Genomic DNA, 25741 nt, shown 5'->3' on the forward strand with positions numbered 1-25741 from the left:
TGTCTTTTGTGGCTATAGCAGAATGTAACATGCTGCAGTTACCGACAGTGTTCTTTGGTATGGCCTCGTCTTTGTTGCCGAGCATAAAACCCTGTTTTCTTGGTAATGAGGAGGCTTGGAAGACTAAGCACCAAACTTTAGTTCTGAACCCAATAGTGGAACAACTAGTGTAAGATTGAGTCCTCATAATGATGCAATGTGTGTTTCAGTACATGATCATTCGCGCTTGAAACTGAAACGAACTTCTGCAATATTCTGAACCCAATGCTCGATAGCAGGATGTGGTCTACAACAACACATGCTTGAAATAAGCTTTAATCACCATTTTTCCATGAATTATTTGCCCTGTATCTAAATACAAGATGAAAGGTTTAACCAACAATTACTTTTCACCATACTACCTTTAAAGATCATCTTCAGAGCTATATTGTGTTCTCATACAAAAATGTATTGTTTACGGAGACCACAACTCTGTTGACAAAATGTAGTTGTTTGGAAATATTTAATTGACAAGTCATCTCATCAATAAGTGCAAATAAATAAATTCACAAAAACATTCATATTTAATTAAAAATCAAAAGACACACCAGACATATGTGATATATGCATAGAGACATACTACAATCGTCTATCTCAAAATCCCGCAGAGGTACTAAAAGCTTGCCAGGTTCTTCGTCTACATTAGAAACAGAGATGAAAGGACTTGAATCTCTATAGCTTGCAGGCGGGCAGGGACAAATGAAATATGATAGAACAATTAAATATTACAGGAGCATAAATAAGGAATAATGATCACTCTTACTCCATTCAAGTTATTATTTTGGAACAAGATGTCCTGAGTTAAGACTTGTAACGTCATGAGCTTCAGTTTGGTAAGTGCATGGAAGTACTTTCCTCCAGAAGTAATGGAGCAAAATCAGTAATAGAACTGAAAAAGAAATGGACCTCAAGGTGTTTGCCACAAGGTGTAGGGATCAACAAGGTGGCCGAAAATAGAAGGGGGCCCTTCTAGGGGCCCTCAAACACACTTTACGACAGGCTATCCATGTCGGAAATCCTGGCATGGTAAGCCTTGCCGGAAACCATGCATCGTAATCCAGACGGCGTAAAACGGCATCCTTATGGATTACAGGCCGGTTCCAACTAGCCGACGGCTCCTTGAGCCTGTCGGAATCCAGCCAGAGTGACTGTCCAGTTTCAATTCCAACTGGCTGTATTGTAATCAGCCAGTTGGAATTGAAACTGACGATGACGGAAGGAAAGCCTCTGACGTGTGGTTCGAGGCTTTCCGACCAACAGCGTAATTGCCCCAAAGTGTGAGAGGGCCTTAGGACCAAAATCAATTTTTGCAGCCCATTAGGTTTCTGCTCTGAAAAAAAGTTACATTTTTCCCCAACAAAATGTCCTTGATTCAGAAAAAGATAAGCAAATCCAAGATGTGTTTTCATAACTTTGGGGTGCACGAGCATAATGAACAAATCCTAATGGATGAGATGTTTTATGTTATGTACTGTACACTCATGATAAAGAAATTAGGAGTTGGATACATAGAGAAGATCGAACTCCCCCTATGGATTTTTAGGGGGACTTACGTGGCATACAGGAGATGCACTTCTCTCGCAGGATTGCTTGTACTCAAAGTGAGATACATGCATGTTTGAAGCAAAAGGCAGACTTCCATTACATTAACCTGCTAATGCTATGCACGTGTGCTCTTCTGGTGCAGAAGAAGTAATACGTGTGGATGTAAAAAGAAGGTCTAGGTGCACTTGAACCTGGTGATAAATTAAGCATCACAGTAGCATGTATTGTCATGTTCATGGAGGTGTATAATTCAGACTTCGGCTCGAGTGGCTCCTTGTTTCACATGAGGTGCATGCTGAGGAGTGGCGATGACTTTTTGGGGTAGAGGTGAAACAGGGGAGCTAGCCATGAATATCCATAGTTCTTTCAATAGTGAAGGCCACAGTTCCTTCACTATGAATGGATACAGAATGGCACTTTTTCAGCACTGAGATGCAGTTCACCTTTTTCCGGAGCGAGGTTTTCCCACAGTGTGAATCTCCTTGGTTCTTTGTGGCTGGGTTTGTAAAAAGCATCCTGGCTGGAGTTGAGACCAGGCATTCATGTGTCCTTGAAAGGATGCTGCAGGGACAAAGTCAATAAAACAGTGGTAAAATAAATACTGAATATGTTTAATAGCTACTCCGCTTTTACAAAAGAAAAATGTGTGCTAGAAAGTAATGTGAGTATACCTGCCACAGAATTATGCAGAGGATCATGAGGTGGCAAGATAAGAATGAAAGGAAGAGAGGGAGCAGAGGGAACAATTTGAATTACTTTTAAAGTATGAAAATGAGGTAAGGAAGGGAGAGTTTGCAGAAGAGGGAGAAGGTGGTGCACAAAGATACTGAGTGAAGGAAGAGAACTTAGGAAAGGAGAGAGTGAAGGAAGAGGTAAAGAATGGGAGGGGAATTCAAAGGAGATAAAGGGGAGAGGCAAAAGATATATGAGTGCATAGGATCAAAAAAGGTATAGAAACAAAAAATAATACAGAAGTAAATGATAGGAAGGGAGTATCAGTAAAGGAAATGTCCAAATTAGAACATGACGAAATGTTGGAGAAATGAAAGAAAGGAAAGAGAACAAAAGAAAAGACAGCAGTGGATTGATAGGTGTCAGGAAATCAATGGTATTTGGTAGAGAGAAATAAATCACATACAAAGGGCCTGCCAGGCTCTGCCGAAGCAAATGTTACTTATCTGTAACACTGGTTTCCCCCAAAACGTGTATCCCGCTCAGATTCATATGCTTCCTCACCTTTGTAATTTTAATATTCATTGCACAGTTACCAACACATCTAATTTTGTAATTTGAACTGGAAAGCACCACAATGGAGACCCAGAGAGAGCACATTTTGATGTGGTATCCTTATGCCCCAGACAGGCGCTGTTAGTAAAATCAACCAAATATGTGAACGTCCTTCAGTCACAGGGCAGGACAGCTCCCTAATATCAGGAGATGCTAGTTGGATCATGAGCCTTAAACTTAGTGAAACATTTCCTAGGATCCTCCAAGTAAACAGGTAACTAAATAGCGAATTTAAACTTAATTATATAGTAGTTTCTTAATAGCAGTGCCCTTTTTAGGTCAAGCCTAGACAGCGCATGCGCTGTCGAAAGACCTGTAGTAAACAGAATATGGAGGGTAATCCCGCCTGCCGCTTCACATTGGTTCACTCTGGCGTTGCTCTGCTTAGCTGGCTCATTATTGGGTGGCCATCCGATATGCTACTTCCGTCTTGTGGGAAGCAGCACCGACCAACTACAGTTTAGTTACGCTGTAGGTCGGTATCTCTTTTATTTTGGGACTACTTCATCTTCTCACTGTCCCCGGCCTTGGAAACAAATGCTTGCAGTGTCTGAGAGGAAACATCCTTTGGTTTCACGCCAGGAAACAACCTTCGGTTTGACGCCAGTCTCCTCAAGTGATGTCTCGTTGTTTACTGGTTTCTTTAGCACCAGCTTTTTTTTGTAATTTCCTGTCATCATTTATTTTCCTCCCGCTCACTTTCACCCTTGTTTATTTTTATTTACGGCAGCCCTCGCAATCCACAGCACACATACTGCGCTGTCTCTTCTCCGTTCAGACAGCTCTCCTGCAGCTGCACAACACGTCTTCATTTTAGTCTGTGAGCACTATTTACTTTATTGACTTTCTCTTACTTCAGGCACGACGTGTTTGAATGTAAGCAAAGCACGTCATGCCTGCAGTAAGCAGCTAGGACAATGGCGGCCGGCATTCCTGTGCCATAGGTCTCGTTGATTACTGCATTTATTAAAGCTTCACATCGGGAAGAAAATATTCTTTCTCTACATATTTTTGGTTCTAGTCACCCTCAACCGCTTTGCAATTTTTTGTTGTGTTCTTCCATTTGAACACACTTTCGAAAGCCTCCATGCACAGCAAATGCAGCGATTTTATTCACAGGTACATAGAGTTCTGTAGCGCAGTCAGTTACCGTTTGTTTTTTAAACAACGATCTCCCATTTGTTCAGAAAAAATGGCAGCTAGCGAATGACCCTATTTCACGTTCCAGAACATTGCATTTATTTACTACTGTTCAAATGTTTTTCTCTTTTTTGTTTTGTTTTCTGGCATGCTCTTGCACATTCACAAATAAGAAAATGAATGCTTGTAAGCAAAAGAGAATTGGCGATAGGATCCCAATCAATTATTGACAGTGTTTCTGAAACTCATATTTACATGCCTTGAAAATGTTTAAGGATGTAATGGATGGGTAGTTTATAAACATACATTTTTTAACAAAATCTATAAAAAGCTTTGTCAAAGTCACAAGATCTCACCTTTTCCACTATTGCCTTTGCCAAGGCATTTTGCTGATGCTGTTCTGTATCACCCAAAATACAGCTATTGGCATATTGCCGATGCTGAGCAGCACTGATAAAAACAATAAACAAGCATTTGCAATGCAATAGGTCTCGCATTTGCAAGAGGTTGAGCTACTGGCATTGTAATGATAATGCTTTTTATTTGTGTTTTGAAAACCTGCAAGTGGTGCGTAAACACCCACTTTGTACCTATGGTCCTTGCTTACGAGAAGCAAGGCTGCCATTAAAAAAGGAGCTGTTATCTCCAGCCTTGCTTCTCGTAAGCAAGGACTATAAGTATAAAAGTGCATGTTTACGCACCACTTGCAGTTTTTCAAAACACATAATTAAAGGGCATCATCATTTACAATGCCAATAGCTCAAACTGTCGCAAATGCGAGACCTATTGCATTGCAAATGCTTGTTAATATAAAGTAGCACCTATGTTCTCTGGTACCTTAAAGCAGGAGGCGCTGTTTTGTATTGTGCCTTTTATGCCTACTAGGAGGCCCCTGTATAGTCAACTTGCTTAGTTGCTCATTGAGGCCTCAGGCCATATAAACTGTTATTCATTTGCAATAGCTAATGCAACTATATTCATCATCAAGTAACACGGTGTATTACATTTAATTTGCCTTCTGATAGTGTGCTTCTATTTCCTGTATTCATATATTCGTTTGAGTAGCTAGTGCTAAGGAAAAGGCATAATAGTGTTAGGCATTAACATGAGCATGCAAATGAATTCTAATTTTATTTCTGTTTCCTGATATGGTCATACAGTTTATGTATTCATTTAGGTTCATGCAGAGCATTTAGAGTCAAAGGGGATTATTTACAAGCCTTTTTATTTGGGAAGAGGTGATGCACCCGCAGCGCTAGGGGCTTGTAAATAAGTCCCATTGTCTCACAGCAGTCTCTCTGCAGAGACATAATACAGCCTCGTCTTACAGACAATCATCAGAATGTAAAAATAGATGAAGATCTGGTACATATGTCTGAACACTACTGATGATGGTAAACCTTTGATGCCAAAGGTTAAGCATGTAGGAATAATTAATTATGCATTATGTCAAGGTCAAGTCGTGTGATACGTGTGGTAATAACTTGTCCGTTACCTCTGAGCAGAGGGAAAAGACAAGTTGTTAACACACATTAGCAATCAGAAAAATGGGCTCATACCTGCACTTACCGGAGGGCCAAGATGGATCTATTTGGTGAAAGCACAACAACACCAGTACCCTTAGAGACTAGGGACCTACGGTGTAGTGCACGACATTATTCTCCTCAGTTTGGTTCACTTCTTTTACTATACCGTGATACGCATAAGAAGGTGAAGTGGTGGGTGATCCACATATGAGTCTGAGAATGACGCTGGTCCTGGTGAACCTCTATTACAGACAGCTATCTTTTTCTTATCCAGCTCTGGAGCCTTTCCTTATTAATATGCGGTCAAAACCTTTCCTTATTAATATGCGGTCAAAATTCAATGAAAAGACAAAAAAGGACTGAGGTCATATGATTCATATTCACGACTCCTTAATGCGAATGAGAAAACTTCCTTTTTTCAAAGAATATATTGATTCCAATATGTAAGGTGTGTTCCATAAAGTTCTCCACACTTTATTAGAAGTGAATAATCTAATATATATGGATTACAACGTGAATCACTAATTAGGCCAAGTATGAGTAATAGGTACTGGCATTTTGTTTAAACACCCACACTGGAATGTGCATGTAGGGACTTAGCCCAAGCTATTACGGTTGCGTCGCACAGGATTACCCCATTGGTTCTGACACACACCTGACGCTGACTGAAGAATTTCTTATGCCCTAGAGCTTCTCAAGGCTTTCGGTGTTTATCTTGATACTCACCCCTTGCATGTGAGAACAGGTGGTCCTTTAAAAGCAGGTCCTTGGGAAGGTGAACCGAAAGCACCTTTTTCTTCATGGGTGTGAATGCTGTGCTCTTCCTTAAGCTCCTGGGCAGTTCAGGTTCTGATATCCGCCATGTCTCTGGGCACACCATATCACTTGGATCCTTCATACCTTCCCAGTCTCTTAGGTTCCTGCGGTTTATCAGCAACATGACATCTACAATGTTGGGAGAGAGAGAACAGCAAAGGCATCTTATCCTTCCACTCTCTATGACAGAGCAAAGATCCACAAAGTTATTTTACAGTGGGGGAATCCAGAGTATGGTGGTGGAAGATGCTGCATAGTGGTGGTGCTTGGGGACTATGAATAGGAACGTACATTGTAGTGTTTCTACAATTCCTATTACCAACTAGAGACTGTAGTAACTTCCAGCTCCTCTGGCCTGCCTCGTCCTGTCAGTGATGCTAATCAAGTAATACAGGGCAGTTAACAGCAGCCCTACTGTACTGCTATTGAAATATTGCTACTATGTCTACTGCTGTAATGGCCCCTGGGATCAGATTCAATTTTATAACCAAATTTTTTAGATTTTTGCTGTAGAGAGCGGTACAGAAAACAAAACTATGTCGCAAACATACATTGCGTTTGCCCAGGCAATGATAAGTTAGTAGCCACCAAAAGGAAGAGAGTAAGGAGCACGTCTCTGCCACTGGGCCACCAAGATATTGGAGTAGGCCCACCACTTCATTTTTAAAGTTAAGAAAAATGTTTCAGTACCAAAATGGTAGTCCCTATTTAGATTAATCTCTGAATATTTCTTCAAAATGAATTACACAACAAATATACTGTTTGAAAAAATATTGACATGAGGGCCTCCACCCTTCCCGTTGTCTCAGGTAAGGTTGCCTTGCTCACCTGTACAACTACTAATTTGGTAAAGGTACTCAGTGTTTGAAAGCCAGCTAACACTAAATATTCCCTAGGTATTCCATTCCTATATGTAGTGCAAGTCTTTTCGTCTCCTGGACCCAGATTATGTTTTGGGAATCTACTGGATGTTTCTTAAAAAGCATATTGGGGCACATACTGCAAGCAACTGAAATTTGTAAGGGTGCATCATATTCACTGTTAGTCCGCACCCACATATTAATCGAAGTAGTTTAGATGCGATATAGAAATTGTATTACTAGAATCATTTAACATAAAGGTGATTAGAAATGTAACCATGGTTTTCATAAAGAGTAATGTCGTAGGGCATTGCAAACGTATTTTAGAAAATGCATAATGTTTGATTTATGTAATGCAACGTGTTAGATTAAACGTGTGCCATGTTAAAGTTGCACGTGTAGTTTGCTTATTCACATATTGAATATGCTACTTACCAGTATGCATCTGTTCTTGGCATGTAGGGCTGCTGACATTCATATCTGTGCATAGATCGCCGCCTAGTGTTGGGTCCGGATGTTTGCACGTTGTTGTCCTGGAAGAGTCTTCGAAGTATCCTTGGATAGGTGACTCCTCCCCTGGACTACAGTGCGCATGGGCATCCTCTCCATCCTCAGATTGTTTTTCGCCATTGTGGCAGTGATGGAGTAGATACAGAAAGTGATGACCATGCTTACAGTAATTCTGAGAGCTGCAGCTGCTACAGGCGCCGGGGAGGAGGGAAGGCGATATGAATGTCAGCAGCCCTACATGCCAAGAACAGATGCATACTGGTAAGTAGCATATTCAGTTCGAGGCATGTGGGCTGCTGAATTCATATCTGTGCATAGAATATATAGCAGTGCCCTCTATTAGCGGCGGCTACCAGTGCCAGCTGCAGCGGTCTGAAAAAGGGTTTTGAGAACAGCCTGTCCTACAGCTGCCTGCTGTTTTGATTGCACATCTACACAATAGTGTTTGGTAAATGTGTGTGTAGTGGACCAGGTGGCTGCTCTACATATATCATGCAGGGGAATATTTCCTAGAAAAGCCATGGAGGCCCCTAACTTACGTGTTGAGTGGGCTCGTGGGGGAATAGTTAATGTGCGTTTTGCCTTTTGATAACAAATTTGGATACACTTAACTATCCATCTGGCTATCCCTGCTTTGGAGATGGCGTTACCTTTGTGGTGTGGGGCAAAGGCAACGAACAGTTGTTTTGTCTTCCTAAAGGGTTTAGTCCTGTCGATGTAATACATGAGGGCCCTTTTGACATCTAGTGTGTGGAGTGCCCTTTCCGCGACAGTTTGTGGGTTTTGGAAGAAAACGGGCAGTTCAATAGTTTGATTCATGTGGAACTGCGATATTACCTTGGGCATGAATTTGGGGTTAGTACGTAGTACGACCCTGTTGGCATGAACCTGTATAAATGGCTCTTGAACTGTTAGTGCCTGGAGTTCACTAACTCTTCTTAAAGAAGTGATCGCTACCAGGAAGGCTACTTTCCAGGTGAGGAATTGAATCTCGCATGAGTGGAGAGGTTCAAAGGGTGGACCCATCAGGCGTGTGAGGACCAGGTTGAGGTTCCACATTGGAGCTGGTGGGTGGCTTGGTAGAATGACTCGTTTGAGTCCTTCCAAGAATGCTTTGATGGCAGGCACTCTGAATAGAGAGAGGTGCTGCCTGGTTTGTAGATATGCTGATATTGCGGTCAAATGGACACGTATAGAGGTGTACGCCAGATTGCATCGGTATAGGTGTAGGAGGTAACAAATGATGTTTTGGATGGATGCGTCCAGCGGGTTAATGTCATTATTACCGCAATAAATGACGAACCTTTTCCATTTGGCTGCATAGCAAGCTCTTGTAGTGGGTCTCCTGGCCTCCTTGATGATGTCCATACAGTCAGGTGGCAGGTTGAGGTAGCCAAACTCTAGGACTTCAGGAGCCAGATTGCCAGGTTCAGCTGCTGCGGATCTGGGTGCTGAATCTCTCCATGGTTCTGCGTCAAATGCGCGGGTTTGATCCGCAGCCTTTGATGCGGCACCACGGAAAGTTCGAGGAAGGTGGTGTACCATGGCTGGCGTGCCCACGTAGGAGCAACTAGGACGAGTGTCAGGGAGTGTTGTCTGAGTTTGCGAGCCACCAGCGGTATCAACGGCGCTGGGGGAAAAGCGTACGCAAATCTGCCGGACCAGTTCATCCATATCGCATTGCCCTGCGACTGCGGATGTCGGAACCTGGCGGCAAAGCTTTGGCATTTTGCGTTTTCGCTTGTGGCGAACAGGTCTATCTCTGGATGACCCCACTGCTGGAAGTACGGCTGGAGTACTGATGGGTGTAACTCCCACTCGTGCATCTGGTGGCTGTGTCTGCTGAGCAGATCCGCCATCTGGTTGTCCTTGCCGGGGAGGTGTTCCGCCATGAGGAACATGTTCCTCTGAATGGCCCACTTCCACATGCTCTGAGCCAGATGAGACAACTGTGGAGAGTGCGTTCCTCCCTGCTTCTGTATGTAGTACATTGCGGTCATGTTGTCCGTCCGGATCAACACGACTTTGTTGCACAGATGTACTTTGAATGCCTTCATGGCCAGGAAGATTGCCATCAGTTCCAGAAGGTTGATGTGCATTTTCTTCTGTTGTGTCGTCCATAGTCCCTGCACTGTGTAGTGGAGTACATGAGCTCCCCATCCCTGGAGAGACGCGTCCGCTGTCAGTACTATTTGTGGAACAGGCTCTTGGAACGGTCGGCCCTTGCAAAGGTTTTGTGGATTCCACCAATGCAGAGAGTTGTATGCCCGACCGCTCACCAACACTAGGTCTTTCAACTGTCCTTGAGCCTGATTCCACTGACGTGCTAAGCACTCCTGAAGCGGGCGCATATGTAATCTCGCGTGCGGGACTATGAAAATGCAGGAGGCCATCATGCCTATCAACTGCATGAACACTCGCGCAGGAAGGGAGTGTTGGGGTTTGAACTTGGAAATCAGCATTTGCATGCTGTTGATCCTCACTAAATTTGGCTGAGCTGTGGCCGCCAGAGTGTCTATAGTCGCACCCAGGTACTGTTGTACGTGTGCGGGCTGGAGATGGGATTTTGGGTAATTTAGTGAGAATCCCAGGCTGTGAAGGAGGTGAATGGTGCGGGACATGTGGCTGGCACATTGCTGGGCTGACTTCGCTTGAACGAGCCAGTCGTCCAGGTAGGGGTAGACGTGTATGTGCTGCCTCCGTAGATGTGCCGCCACAGTAGCTAGGCACTTTGTGAAAACCCTGGGTGCTGTTGTCACGCCGAAGGGCAGGACTTTGAATTGATAGTGCTGTCCCTGAACAGTGAACCTGAGGTATTTTTTGTGTGAGGTGTGAATGGGTATGTGGAAATACGCATCCTTGAGGTCCAGTGTGGCCAGGAAGTCTCCCTGCTTGAGAAGCGGAAGGACTTACTGGAGAGTGAGCATGTGAAAGTGCTCGGAAAGAATGTACCGGTTCAGGGGTCTTAGGTCTAGTATAGGTCTGAGTGACCCGTCCTTTTTCGGTATTAAAAAGTAGAGGGAGTACACTCCCGTACCCTGCTCGTGGACGGGTACGACCTCTATAGCGCCTTTTAGAAGCATACTTTGCACCTCTTGCTGTAAGAGCGTTAAGTGCTCTGAGGACATAGGACGGTTTCTTGGAGGTATTGTGGGTGGAGTGGAGGTTAGCTCTAAACAGTAACCGTATTTGACAATATCTTTGACCCACCTGTCCGTGGTGATGGAGTTCCACGTGGACAGGAACCTTTGTAGCCTTCCCCCGACAGGTGTTATGTGGTCGGGAGGAAGGGAGAGGGCGTCACTGCTTGTTCTTGGGGGAGGACCTGGTGTTGCCATAGCCGCGTCCTCTGCCCTTTGTACTGGAGCCACGATATCCACCCGGGTGTTTTTATCGTAGGTGGTTTGGGTATTGCCCTTGGTGTATGTCTGCTGTGACCCCTGTCCTCTACCTGCTCCTCTATTTCCGGGGCGACGAAAAGAGCTGCTCCGAAAGAACTGAGTCTGGAGAGCCCCCATGGACTTTGCAGTGTCCGTGTCCTTTTTTATTTTCTCAAGGGCGGTGTCAACCTCCGGCCCGAATAAATAGTCGGGGTTGACAGGTTGGTTTAGTATATTATTTTGCACCTCAGGTTTGAATCCGGAGATTCGCAACCAGGCATGTCGTCGCAGCATGACGCTTGTGTTTATGGCCCTGGCAGCCGTGTCTGCAGCATCTAGTGCACACTTGATGGAAGCATTTGTGAGTAGCTGTCCCTCTCTGATAAGAATTTCTGCACCTTCTTTTAACGGGTCAGGGAGATGTTGGAGTAGTTGCTCCAATGTGTCATAGTGCGCTCTATCGTAGCGAGCGAGGAGCGCTTGAGTGTTGGCTATGCGCCATATGTCGGCAGCCTGGGCGGCAACTCGCTTGCCAGAGGTCTCTAACACCTTGGACTCTTTGTCCGGGGGAGGAGCGTCACCTGTCGTTTGCGAGTGTGCCCTCTTGCGAGCATTCGCAACGACAATGGAGTCGAGAGGTAATTGGCCTCTGATGTAAGTAGGGTCCCCAGGTGCTGATCTGTACTTTTTGTCGATCCTGGGGTTTATCACCCTTGCCCTGGTGGGTTCCTTGAAGATGTCCTTGGCTGGTTTAAGGACCCCTTTCAACATGGGCAGAGTTTTTACATGCCTTTCTGAGGAAGCGAAAGTGTCCATAAGGAAGTCGTCCTCCACGGTGTCAGAGTGAAGCTGCACTCCATGATTATCCGCAGCACGTTCAATAAGAGCGTTGAACGCTGCAGTGTCCTCTGTGGGAGATGTTTTCGCTCCATAGAGTTGTGGGTCCTGTGCATCTAGAGGTGCACTGGGGTCTGCAGGGTCGCCCCAAGTTTGATCAGGGTCCTGTTGGTCATCAGGGTCCACGTCTTGGTGGTAAGGGACTTGGTCATCCATATAGTCTGCCAACGCGTCCGTGTTGGAGTGTGTGGGAGAGAATGATAGTGGATCCTGGTAGGGCGAGTCGAAAGATTTGCAAAGCACAGGTTCTGAGTCCACAGGCAGCTTTCTTTTTAGTGGGATCCTGAAAGGGTCCAAAGGTGGCTCCGAAGTTATCCTCCGTTCATGGATAATCATCCTGCCGGTGTTGGCGTCGATGTAATGTGACGGAGACGTCTCAGCAGGTGTAACCGTGGTGTGGGTGACCCGTGTCCTGAGTTGGAACATTTTCGGGACCGTGGATGGCGGCAGGCCAAAAGTTATGTTGGCTGGCGCCGAAGAGGCTGCTTGAGCTTTTAGTGGGCCGGAGCCCGATGTGTCCTGGAGGACCGTTTGCGTTTTGCTGCTTTGTGCTGCAACGGTTCGCACTTGAAGCGCTTTCGAGGCCTTAGCGCCGACCAGGTTTGTAGAGGCGTCCGTGGACTTTTTCGGCGCCGGTGGGTCATCGGGTCGAGGGGCGGAAATGTCCGTCGACGTTTTCGATGCATGAGGCTTTGGTGTTGCCGTGGAAGCGACGTGAGACGCAGCAGGCAGTATGACCTTTGGTTTAGGAGTCGATGGCGTCGGCGCCACGAGCCGAGCAGGTTTGATGGCACCGAGGGCCTTTTTCCGTATGCCGACTCCGACGTCGGCCGCTTCAAGTTCGGCACCGAAGTCTCGTTTGGTGCGCTCGGTGCCGACGCGTGTCGCTGGCGTCGAAGGTGTGGAAGGCCTCGATCCGACTAGCGCCACTTTCGGTTTCGGTTTCATTTGTACCAGTGCAGCTTTCGGTTTCGGTTTGGTAGAAGGGAAACCAGCCGGTTTAGGTAATAATGGCTGCCGCTGAATGTCCGAGGCCGGGCCCGAGGGCGGGGCCGAAGAACTGCGGGATAGGTCTCGGGTAAGGCCCGAAGGCGATCCCTCGACCGGAGCCATAGACTGTGGCACAGGGCTGTCGTCAGTCTGAACGGGTAGGCCTTGCTCGTCATTGGAGCTACTCTCTTCGGCCCCTAGGGCCTCATCGCCGTCTCCTACCTCGGTGTTGTCTTCATCTCTGCGAAAGAGTGATTCGTCGACGTCGTCCGAACCGGAGTCATGTTCGGAAACGGGACTGGAGGGTAGGATTTCCAATTCTTCGACATCTTCGGCGTTGAAGATGTCTGCCGGGGCCGGTGCCGCGTGCTGCGCTTCGAGTCTCGCCGCTCGTCGATTCCGTAGAGTCTTCTTGGAACGGAACCGGGCACAGGCCATGCATGTCGATTCGTCGTGGTCCGGCGACAAGCATTTGTTGCACACCGGATGGACGTCGATATGGGGATATTTCGCATTGCATACCGGGCACCTCTTGAATGGTGTCCTCGACTCCATCGTCGGTGTCGTCGATGGTCAGGTAAAAAGCGAAAAGTTGGTTCTAAAGTTAGTAAGCTAACAGGTAGGGTCGAAACCGATCGAGTGAACAGTACCGACGCGAACTAAAGGCCTTTTGGCCTTGATAAAGTTTTTTCCTAACTGGAGTTAAGATAGCACATCCGAACCCAATGGCGGATAAAAACAATCTGAGGATGGAGAGGATGCCCATGCGCACTGTAGTCCAGGGGAGGAGTCACCTATCCAAGGATACTTCGAAGACTCTTCCAGGACAACAACGTGCAAACATCCGGACCCAACACTAGGCGGCGATCTATGCACAGATATGAATTCAGCAGCCCACATGCCTCGAACAAAGGAGTAATGAACTAATGCTTAAAGTGTGATTTAGAAGTGTGTTTAACTGTGTAAAGGACTGATCGCATATACGTTTAAAGAGAAAGGCCTGTTAATTTCTTATGTTAGCTAACGTTGTAGGCCGAAAATGATTTCCCTTGGTAAAGGCTTTGGATTTCAGGAGAATGGAAAATCTTAGACAAGTGAAAAGTTTCTCGTTCCCATGTTTCTGTTGCAGGTGCAAGGAGTTTTAGCTTGTTAGAGAGACTAGGTCTTTGTTTTAGGAGTTAGGATGGTACGAGAACCCAACAGGGGAGTGCATTGAAATTTATGGATGATACTTTCAGCGGACAAGGTGCCTGGGACCCTAGGTCAAGCTAACTGTCGTTGGATGGAGTACAAGTTTCACTGGAAAAGTACTGGAAGAAGACCTGGCTGAAGAGGTGTGCCGAAAGGCGTGTTCTATGTTTTTGGGATTTTGTATTAGGGACAGTGGCCCGAAGGTGGAGCAGTTGAGGTTTTGATGGGAAGCTAGAAGGAGCATCTTAGAACGAGCTCTGAGTGAATGTGCTTCTAAGGAAGTCTTCACTTCTTACACCTTTTCATTCTCTTGCCTGGGAGGGAAATGCTAAGTAGGGATGTCACCTTAGAGAAAGAGTAGGGATAGACTAATTGTTTTTTTTTCTTTTAGGCTAATGATTCCTAATGTAGACATTGGACTAATGATTGCATTTCTTATGCTTTTAGAATTAATTGTACTTCTTATCTTGAGTCGTATGAGACTCTTATGTAGACTTGTGTTTGTTTTAGTGCCCATTTATTTTCTTCACCTTGTGCTAAGGTGTCTGTATGTGCAGTTATTCTTGGTTGTAATAAAATCCTAAAATGTTAGATTCGGAGTCAGTGGTCCTTTTGGAATGAGATTTGATTCTGTTGATTATGTACTAAGAATTGGATTTCCTCCCCTCTACACTATTTAGCAGATAAAAAGATCCTGGCGACCTGAGAGGATTCTTGGCGATTGTAAGGTAGGCAAGAATCCGGCTTCATCACATCATTGCCTTTGCAAACCCAGAAAATGCTTTTTAGATGCAGCAAACCCAAATTTGACAATTCGGTAACCTGTAACCGTATCGCAAAATGGGTTTGTGATTCGGTATCTGGAAGGGGCGTATTTAGGGCATCCCTTCAAAAATACCGAATCCTAACGGTATGCATGAATGTTTTGTGACTGTGAAATATTCGCATATTACCACCTACTTCAAGTAGGTAGTAACCCATTTGCAAAAGGGAAGGAGTCCCCAAGGGATCTCCTCCCCTTTGAGAATGACTGTAAATCTTAAAAAACTCTTAAAAAATGAAACTGCAAAGTTTCAGTTTTTCTATTTAAATGCATCCCGTTTTCCTTTAAGGAAAACGGGCTGAATTTAAAAACAAAAAAGACTGCTTTATTTAAAAGCAATCACAGAGATGGTGGTCTGCTGACCCCAGCAGGCCACCATCCCTGTGATTGCGTAGGTTCCTAATGGTTCGCAAATTGCGACCTACCTCATTAATATGTATGAGGTAGGTTTATTTGCGACCCATTAAGAATCGCTAGTGAAACTGAAAACATTACCTAATTGCGATTTAAAGAAAATCGCAATTAGTTAATCACTACATGTGATAATGATACATGTGTCCCATTATCCCTAATACTTTCAGACCATAACCGCTTTGGGAGAACCCTCCGAGATTAACAATCAAGCTGTACTATAGTGAATTCAGAAGCACTGTCAGTAATCCTGAATGGATATGTGCAAAATAGGGGTATGAACCACCACAGCTTACAAAGGGTTTGAATATCATACTTTAAACTAGCACCAATATACACACAAAATACCTCTGACACCATCAATCGATTTTCCATTTTGCCACAATGGTTTTCTCAATTAACCTTGGGCTACCATTTCTTTATGGATTCATTTGTTATTTTCATTACGGACTGGGAGGCGAAATCTAGAAGAGAGATACGCCCCGGAGAAAGAGACACTACGGACTGAAAGGTGAAACCCTGAAGTGATCGCGGACTGGGAGGCGTCTTCCTAAGGAGAGAAACGCTACGGACTCAGAGATACAAAAAACAGAGTCGAATTAAACGCCATATAATGGAATACAGGAGCTTCACGGTATTCCATCATGTGAGCCTAAGATGGCACCCAAAGTCCTACCTATTCAAAGCCCCGCCCTGATGAAGACCTTTGTTTTAAACATTGCGCTTGGTCCCATTTATTGAAGGTCGAAACATGTTGGCTCTTTATAAAGAGATTCAGAGCAACCAAATCTAATGACACTGCTCCATATTAAGGCACATATGAGCTGAACAGAGGATGCTCTCAACTAGAGTTTGTAAATAACTCTCTGACCTCTCCAGGACCTGTATAGTGGGACCTGTATAGTGAATGCAATTGAGGACTGAAGAAAATAAAGTCCCAATTAAACTATATTCCAGTAGGACTTTTTCATGTTAGTAACAAGTAGTGTGTAAAGCATCTTTAAAATTAGGAACATATCGTTTTGTATGTACATTTGTCTCAAAGTGTCAGGTCACCTTAATGTTAGTGATGTAAATATTGTCTATGTGTTATGTATTTTTGTTCAAAGTATTTCATGTATCCAAAAAGAAGGGGTCATATGTCCTAAAATGTTATGTGATGGTAACCTCTTTTTTACCTATTTGAAAATAACAAATGAATCCATAAATAAATGGTAGCCCAAGGTTAATTGAGAAAACCATTGTGGCAGAATGGAAAATCGATTGATGATGTCAGAGGTATTTTGTGTGTATATTGATGATAGCTTTTGATTCCAACCTCTGATTTACCTGAACTGAATCACTCCCCCAATCTAGACATACTTTAAACTAGGGCTCCACCCAATCGACCAGTGAAAAGTAGTCAGGAGGTCCAATTTAAATAAGTATGAGACATACTTAAATATATTATATTTCAGTGGGAATGATTTGCATACCAATATTTTGAAAAACAAATTGAATGGAATTTACGATAGGTCAGAGTAAAAAACATACTACAGAATACTGCCCACATTCAGCTTTGATCTTGCTTTGACAAGTAGCTGCAAAGAAAGATCATCAACATTCCACCATGCGTACCTTTTCCTGGCTCTGCGGTCTTACGGAAACAAGGATTCGGCGCCTTATCCTGCTGGACTGAGGCAGAGACTTGGTCCATCCTAAAGAGACAACACAATGATTAGAGGTAACGCTGAGAAAGCCCCCTTTTGGAATTCAATCAGGATTAATGTCCCTCATGGCCAGACAATGATAAGCACCATATTTTCCCGTTTTTATATAAAAATTGACAAAGGCTAGTTTTTTGTTACCCTAAACAAAGGTGGCATTTTAAGGCCCCTCCCATGCTGCATGGGGTCATATGTGATGCTTTGAGATTCATTGTTGCCCCTGTAGGAAACTGCGTAAAACTGCCTTTACGAAGAGCTGTCCTTGCATTTCTTTGAAACTAAAATAACTGAAAGGAAGTCCTAAGTGTACATTACTATACAGTTTTCATTGGTAAACAACGGGAGTTCAGATTACTGTGGCGAACTCTCTTCCATTTTGAGGTTGTTTATTTATAAATATTATGCACCAGTAATAGAAAATAAAATTGTCTTAGATAAATGCTAAAAGATTTAAGAGGCGACCTACAAAATATCTCATGATGAGTCTAAAATGTCCTTTAAAAACCAGTATAATAGTGTACTAGTTTAAATCTAGCACAAGGAAACCTTACTTAAAGTTCTGCGGTTTGTTCCCCACCCCTACTAAATAACACCCTGAAATGCACACTGGGTTCACAGCACGTTTCTACAGCAGACCATGAGACCTAGAGAAAAACATAATTTGCTGTTGACCGGATGCTGTAAAGAATGTCATCACAAAAGATAGGATGTCCCTCAAATACACTGCACTTAGTTCTCTCTTTATTTGGAATATAAATTTGCATCTAGCGGTGAAGCACAGAGGAGGTAGAAATGAAAGGGATGAAGAGATGATATTGGCAATATCCCCTTCTCATTGCCCTAGGAGAACTTTCAAGGTTTCTTGAAGAATAAACACTTTGGATAAATAAGGGGGAATAAGGCAGAAAATTCTCTGTAGTGACCAGCTCTGCCCTTTCCTTAGCCCAACAAACTGCCTAGAACCTAGACTTACATTTGGTACAGGTTTCACCAGCCCTAACCATTGTGGCGGTGCTTTTAGGCACTAGCTTCAACTTTGCATTCATAGAGTGCACTGTCAACTGAGACATGGATCACACATCAGAAGAACTGATTAATTATATCTCACTCATATGGGCGATAGCATGATTGCAGAGATAGAAGTGGCATAATGCTAAATTTACTGGATAGTTGAAAGGACAGATGCCTCTGGTACTAATGAGCTAACTATTTCTGTCATCACGTCATTAGCAGCTGGCTGAGGGCAGTGATTGCCATGGGCTGTGTGTATGATGGAAGTAGGTTTTTATTTCAGGCTGTTCAATTTGACTAGTAGTCTGGAAATTTCTCAAAAATAGCTAGGTTTTCACCTATCCTCTGAATTGTGTCTGCTCCTGTATGCATTGTATTTTGCTTGGTATGGAGTTCCAGTTGTGCCACTGGGAACGAGAATGCTTAATCTCCTATGGATTTCTATGGGTAGGGTGTAAAATGATGTGTAGTGCTAGTCTGGAATGTAACGTCCTAATTTGTATGTATTGTTTAAACTTCAACAGTACATATAATGGTCCTTTTCCATGGGAGGCTCTGAGAACAATGCAGCGTGCCTTGGACATTGATCACCTTGCTTCAGGTAGCTGGTTAAGGTCTTGTTGGAGTGGCATCATGTGTACCTTGGGGTGAGGGCAGAGAGGATGTCTTCAAAGGAAAGCTGGGGCCCCTAAATGTAGGATGATGGCACAGCCTGCCTTTGACATCATGAGAGGGAGGATAGCTTGTAACTGTTATTGGTATTCATAGGATGTGTTTCGATGCTTTCATTGTGTAAGTGTTACTAGTGACATATGGGATCATGACAAGTCTGAGTATCTTGATCTGGGTGGAGAAGCATGAAGTTCTTTGGCCCATATGGTAGTAAGGGGGAATTCTATTTGAGAGTGCTGTCATGGACTGCGATATGTTGCAGTCTGAATAGTAGCAATTGGCAGTGAACTGTATCGAGTGCTGCTGATAAGCACAGTAGTAGCAGTAGCTCATTCAATCCATTCTTATCGACAGTAAGATTAAAGTTTTGTCATATGGGTATGATAGCGGATTCTGTGCCTCTGTCTGATCTCAGATCAGTCTGTTGATCCAGCCACAGGTTATTTTCCTCAGTAAAGTTAGCGTGTTGGGTAAAGACTGCTATTTCAATCAATTTACACACAAATGATACATTCGAAATTTGAAAGAAATTTGGTGGGTTGGTTGGGTAAAGATCTTTCTTGTTGAGAAGTAGTTGATATAGGTGTAATTCAATTTGGATGGGAAGGATCCTTGTTGTATGGATTTATTTAGTAAGCATTTAGTTACCACTCTTATACAGGCACATTTTCTGGGGGGGGACACAATACAATGGCAATTGCGATGTCCTACTTGCCTTGATAAGGCTGTATAAATCTTCTTTAGATAGAACATTGAAGACATTAAAAGTTGGTTGATCGATTTGGTCTACCTTTGTGGTGGCCCTTGCTATTTGCAAGAGGAGTGTTACCTGTTTTTTTTCTTGAAGTGACGGTCTTATTTTCTTAAATTTTTTAGATCAACCCCTTGAATAATTTGTTGCAGAATGCTTGAGAGCATGGTGTCCCTGAGTTGCAGCTCTCTTGGTTGCAAATTTCTGCCAGGACTTTCTGCAGTTCCTTTGATGGTGCCCCTGTGCTGCAGCTCTCTTGGTTGCAAAATTCAACCCGGGCTTTCTGCAATTCCTTTGATGGCCAATCTGCATTGCTTGTAGATTAGTGCTGCAAGTGGAGTAGTATTGTCTTTTTATAGATCTGATTGCTGTTTTGTAGGCTCTGCTATGACATAATATGATTTTGTCTTTCTAAATATACATTGTATGATGCATAGTTATGTTCTCATTTTCTTGATCTTGTCATTGTCTATGTGATACTGTTATGAGGTTTGGTTTGTTCCAAAATGCCATGGTATCTGGTTGTGCAGGCCTGTGAATTGCTAGTTGTATTAGGTAGATACATCCAGTGGTTGCATGTCAGTCTGAGTTTTAGCAAGGTGTGAGTTCAGTCCTTGGAGGTTCAGTTTGTTCCAAAATCTGTAGGAGCTGTTGCGCATTGTCTTTGTGTTTGTACTGGAGGCTGGAAAGTTTATCTTGTAGGCAATGACATGATGGTTGCTCTAGGTTACTGGGGAGGTGCTAGTTACCTAGGCGTGGCCAGTAGGGGGAAGATTACATCTAGTGTGTGTCAGGCAGAATGATCAGGACAACAGAAAGGTGTATACATTGCCTGTTGGCAAAGCCAGTGGGTACTCGGGACCCATGAATGATACTGGTACTTTTCACAAGATGATACTTTTGTGAGCTCGGATTCTGGCACCTGCATATCTTGCGATTGGGCAACAGAATGCATGCTTAACATTAAAGCACTATACGCCAAGTCACATTCTCTCCACTAAGTATGACTGCCAAGCATGTTGCCTTCCAAATCTTAATCAGGAAAAGTATTAATAATACTCTCTAAGTAGTTCTACTTCTAGTAATGTCTGCTGCATCACCAAAGCTATCTGAAGGTATTTTTGTTTTTTTGTTTCTCACATTCTTCTTCTAGGCTTCAAACATCTCTGTTGCATATTACATCTTGTTTGCATGCAGTTTTTATATGAAATCTTTATATTAGCTACTGAACATGTGGCCTATTTTACTGCTTCTAATATTTTTTTGTTTCTTAACTTAATTAGACATTTTGGAACTTTAACTTTAGCCCATTAAACACTGGTCTTCTGTATTTTGTTAACATTTGTTGCCCATGAATTCTGTCATGTAGTAGAACTTGGCCATCAGGAAGGTGTGGCTCCTTTTTCATACGTGTGTAGTCTCCTAACTTATGATTCCATTGGGGGTGAGTCTCAAATTGATTCATCTATCAGACAGTATATTCTCAATATCAACACCTTTGAATAATACCACCCAAAAAGTACCACCTTAAACTGTGGAAGATTTATTCCCATTTCTGTAGATCTATTCTTGGACAAATCATTTATATTACACTGACTTCTTCGTCTTTCAGCCCGGTGAGTATGATGATCATTTCATAATTCTGGTAAATGCATTAAACAATCCGTATTGCAGTCTGGTAGTCAAGACATTTTGTAAGGATATTGAATTTTAAATCCTGTGGATTGACAAATTTTCACAACACACTCTATAATTGATTGCTATTATGTAGAATAATTTGTTAGATATATAGATATAGCTAACGTAACCTAGGTCTCCTATTTGGAAATGATTTCCTCTAGCTACTCATTTTAAAGCTCTTGCTAATGTTGAGCATGATTCAGAACACCTACATGCATGCAAACAGCAATGAAAAGTGTGGTACGTCATAAATGTGGTTGCTTTGTAGTTTTCAGCATGTGCCATTTGGATCAAGAGCACTTCACTGGAATTTAGATGGCAGATGTTCTTGTGCTGGGAGAGAACCTAAACCTAACAATGTCAGCACTGGTTGGATAGCATATAGACCTGGTAAAAATAAGTTCTCTCCTGGCACTGTTGTTTCTTGTAGAATAAGTCCTGTGATGATTTAGGAAAGGATGAACAACATTTTTACTACAGATACTAAAGCTTAGAAAATATATCAGTGATCACTTACTGTGATGTAGCCTTAGTTTAATAAACAGCTAGATGTTACAAACAGGTGCTTGATTACACATGAAATACTTTACTCAAACAGTAATGACACTCTTGATATCATCTGTTTCCAGGCATTGTTGAACTGGTGCTGAAGGGATTGAAAGGAAATATGAAAAGAGCTGGAATAATTGACATGAAAATGTCAAATAACTTTCAAAAGGAAGCCAGCATGATTCTTGAGACTATAATTCTGTCTGTGAAAACTGATTTACAGCTCATCAACGCAAATATTGACTTTTACTCAAGGCCCAAGAAGGGGGAGCGACAACAAAGAATTGAAGTTTCCAGAATGGGAATCTGAAATTACACTTACTGTTGAACTCACACAGAGCCTCTATACATTTCACCTACACTTAGCTGATCTTGTACCTACCATAACAAGAAGACACCCATAATTTACTTTTATATTTACTGGTACGTAGCTTTAACAACTACAAGTTGTTCAAGTTGTTATTTGCTTGGGTTTGTATAAACACCTAAGTAGTGAAAGCATAAGAACACAGTAGTGGGGCACTAATTCTACTTCTGAATTGATTCTGGGACCTGAACGCAAGCAATAACGGCAACAGAGAATGAAAACTGACTTAAATATCACAAGTTTTGCATTTGTATGTCTATGGTCATCACTTAAGATGTGGGATCATTCGACTTTTAATTGTAGGCTCTCTAATATTTAGAAAGAGATTCCTTGCTTTGAGTCATATATTTCTTTAAACAAAGATCCACTAGTCACAAAATGTCATCTGGTTACTGCAAAGTATGTTCTTCTACCCAAACAGCAGCATAAAGAAGCCCTATTAGCAAACATGCCCAAAGATGGACTTCCATGCAACAATCTGGGGGAAACACTTACAACAAGAGTATCATATTAAATTATGTGAAGCTGCTGCTTTTAAAGAGCTTTATACCTCACTAAAGTATGACAAAGTGATGGATGGAATGCCTGAATTAATCTCAGCCACTGGTAATTACCTGGGATAACATCAAGACCATTGTGCATTTGATGCCCTAAGTGCACCAGGTATGCCCATACATGGGTCCCGGGCTCACTGTGCTACCGGAACCAAGCTATACCTGGCTGAAGATCCCTAATAAGTGGACACCAAGTCCTGAGTTGCTTGTCTTCCAATTCATGGAGGTCCTGGCTTGGCACTTTGGGCTGGACGGTTCCCATAAGGAGCAGGGCCAAAACTGATATGCATACAGCCGGATTTAAACTGATGTGATCAAGGTGAGTTACTCTAGGATTTCGCAGTGCCACTGCTTCAGAGTCCTCTTTGAGAGACAGCTTGCTCTGATGTATACTGTTTCATGGTGACTTTTAGTCTAAATAGCAGCTAACTTGGCTCTACAAACATGTATGTTCCGTTTTTGCCAGAAGTAACAAAATCTCTCTTCACTGCGGCTACATATAGGAGCAAGGCTGCAAGTGTCCTTTTCTTATCATATTTACTTTAAATTGGAGCCTATGATTCACTTCCTAATATCTTGCTGCCAAATAGATGTCTTTAATCCAGAGAAACTCTTTCCTTCCACAAGGAATGCGAAAGTAATCATGATTACTTTGCCCGTTGTCTAACATTCCAGTCATGTCCTGACACCTACAATCAGGGGCAATTGAACATGTGAAGCACTGCTGGTGTAGTGTGTCTGAATATATGGGTCACTGAAGATGTTGGCCTAGGTACAAATCTCCTTCAAAGTCCAGCCACGGTTCTTCAACCAGACAAGTCTTTTACTTGTCTTTCGCCATCTGCATTTAAATAACTGTATCTTACAACGTGAAGCTACAACACGTTCTAATGAAAGCTCATGAGGTGCCTGTGTATCGCAGCGGTATAGGATACCACATCCACATCCACCATATCTACTGAGGCTGTTATCAGAAGTAAAAGCGTGTTTACCATCTTTGATCAACTGCATTGCCTTTGCAGTCTTATAATCAGGAAGGAACTCAACTCATTTCAGAACTTTGTCTGTAAAGCCACTGGCTCAAAGGTTTAAGAGTGGTGCATATCGTTTGCTGATGTCGGAATAGATTTATGCTCTGTCCAGTGACACTGAGGTCTAAAATATCTTGCAAACATGTGCTCTGAGATAGGGCAATAATAGCAGAGAGTATGGACTGTAACCTGAAAAGGCAGCAGTGCTGCTCAGAGCTCTATTCTGTCTCAAGCTTGCGAGGACAAGGAGTCGCAAAAATCTAGATTTAAGAACAACATACCCACATTTATCTCTACCACTTTCAAAATATGTGAATACATATGAGCAGTAAAACAAACCACAAAAATGTACAAAATAAGAGATTCCAAAATCCCCACAGCAAGGCAAGCATTTCACTTATGGAAGGAGAAATATTAACGAATTCCACTGTTCCAAGATTCTTCCACAATAACCAAAAAAGTCATCTTAAATGTTTTTTTTCAACATTGTGTAGTCTTGACACTTATAGTTTAACTAGCCAATCACAATGTTATGGCAATTACACAGAAATTAATGAAAATATTGCCTAGCTGCAAATATAGTGTTCATAAATTCTAGAGTGACATGGCACTGCCTTGTTCTGCTATCTAGTGCTTGGGCTGAGGAAGCAATTTTGAGATCTTGGATAAAGTTTATGGGTGTCAATTATGGACTCATATTGACATCTATCCAAACACCACATTAGTCATAGTGAAGAGATGTGGGTCAAAATATCATAGGCTTGATTTGGAGTCTGATGTGAGGGATATCCTGTCAGCAGTATTACAAGAGCAATTGTGTATAATGCACTTGTAATACAGTGAACGGAAGATACGTCACGTTTGTGATGGAGTAACCCCTCCGATGAACTCTAAATCAGGCCCTGTTTCTATTATATTGACCTGCACATGTATCGTATCCATGATGTCAACTAGCAATATGTCGTCAAGTATACATTGGGAATTATAGCTTTACCATTCTTTACTCCACTTATATGCTGTGTTGGGAACCGATATTATGGATATGATGTTAAATATAAAAAAATATGTTAAAGTGGTAATCACCTTTTGAAGTACATGGTAGACATTAATTTTGCATAGAACAAGGCTATAAAATATTAAATACAGTTTATATAGTAAAAAGTGATCAGCAGGTTCCACTTTTTTGAGTCTCCTTAGCAGTAAATATTAAAGTGAACACAAATTACTACCATTCTGACTACCCATGAATGCTTTTCTTGTTACCCACCTTTTCCACTTCTGGGGCTTCTCCTGTTTCCCCTTTTGAGGTCCCCGGAGTAGCTCACTCTCAGTTTTTGCTCGATGCTGCACCAGGTACTCCGGTCCCAGGCTCTCAAAAATGGCAATGGAAACAGGCGGGAAGCCGCCCCTTCCAGGGAAGCTTGGCACTTTGTGTCCTTTCTTTGTGTCTGCGGTGAGGCTCATAGGGTGAGACAGGGTACATAGGCCATACTGCCCTTGAAAAGCCGGGCTTATGGGTGAGCAGGAGATCACCGACTGAGACAAGGGCAAAGAAACACAAGAAACCGTGGTATTAGAGAAGGAAAACACATTACAATTTTCACTTTTCCAGTTTATAAAACAACAAAAAGCAACCTCAAAACTAAGCAAAATAATCAGTCTTCGCGTAAGGCAGTTTACTTGCAATGATTCAACACTTTCTAAAACATGAACAAAGCAAGCTGTAACCACATATTAGACTTTTCAAGTGCACCTATTGAAGTTTCCATTTTAATTGGTGGCCCATTCCAGGAATCAAGGTATTGAAGCTGGGCCTAACGCTGACAACCTGATCATATTTCACTAAAAAATGTAAATATTTTATGCATTTTTATTTAGTATATAAGTGTACGAGTGTTATTGAGAAGGTTTGTCGAAATGCGCTCATAGGAAGGCACTCAGGTCGAAAATGATGGCAGTTATGGATACACAGATGAAATAAAAGTGTACTGCTCACATGAGATGG

General features: G+C 42.8%; 1 protein-coding gene across 2 annotated transcripts in view; it reads right to left on the minus strand.

Moving 5' to 3' along the window:
- Positions 1-485: 485 nt before the first annotated feature.
- Positions 486-25741, minus strand: part of LOC146868543 (uncharacterized) — a 152626-nt gene continuing 127370 nt past the window's right edge. For both annotated transcript variants that reach the window (XM_085611112.1, XM_085611104.1), the window contains exons 12-15: positions 25004-25272; positions 17033-17112; positions 6264-6482; positions 486-2145 (exon numbers count right to left, since the gene is read on the minus strand). In XM_085611112.1, coding sequence (XP_085467238.1) covers positions 2024-2145; positions 6264-6482; positions 17033-17112; positions 25004-25272 — 690 coding nt within the window. In that variant the 3' untranslated portion in view covers positions 486-2023. The remainder of the gene's footprint in view (positions 2146-6263; positions 6483-17032; positions 17113-25003; positions 25273-25741) is intronic.

This window comes from Triturus cristatus, chromosome 1_2, assembly GCF_964204655.1.
Source record: "Triturus cristatus chromosome 1_2, aTriCri1.1, whole genome shotgun sequence".
Classification (NCBI taxonomy): domain Eukaryota; kingdom Metazoa; phylum Chordata; class Amphibia; order Caudata; family Salamandridae; genus Triturus; species Triturus cristatus.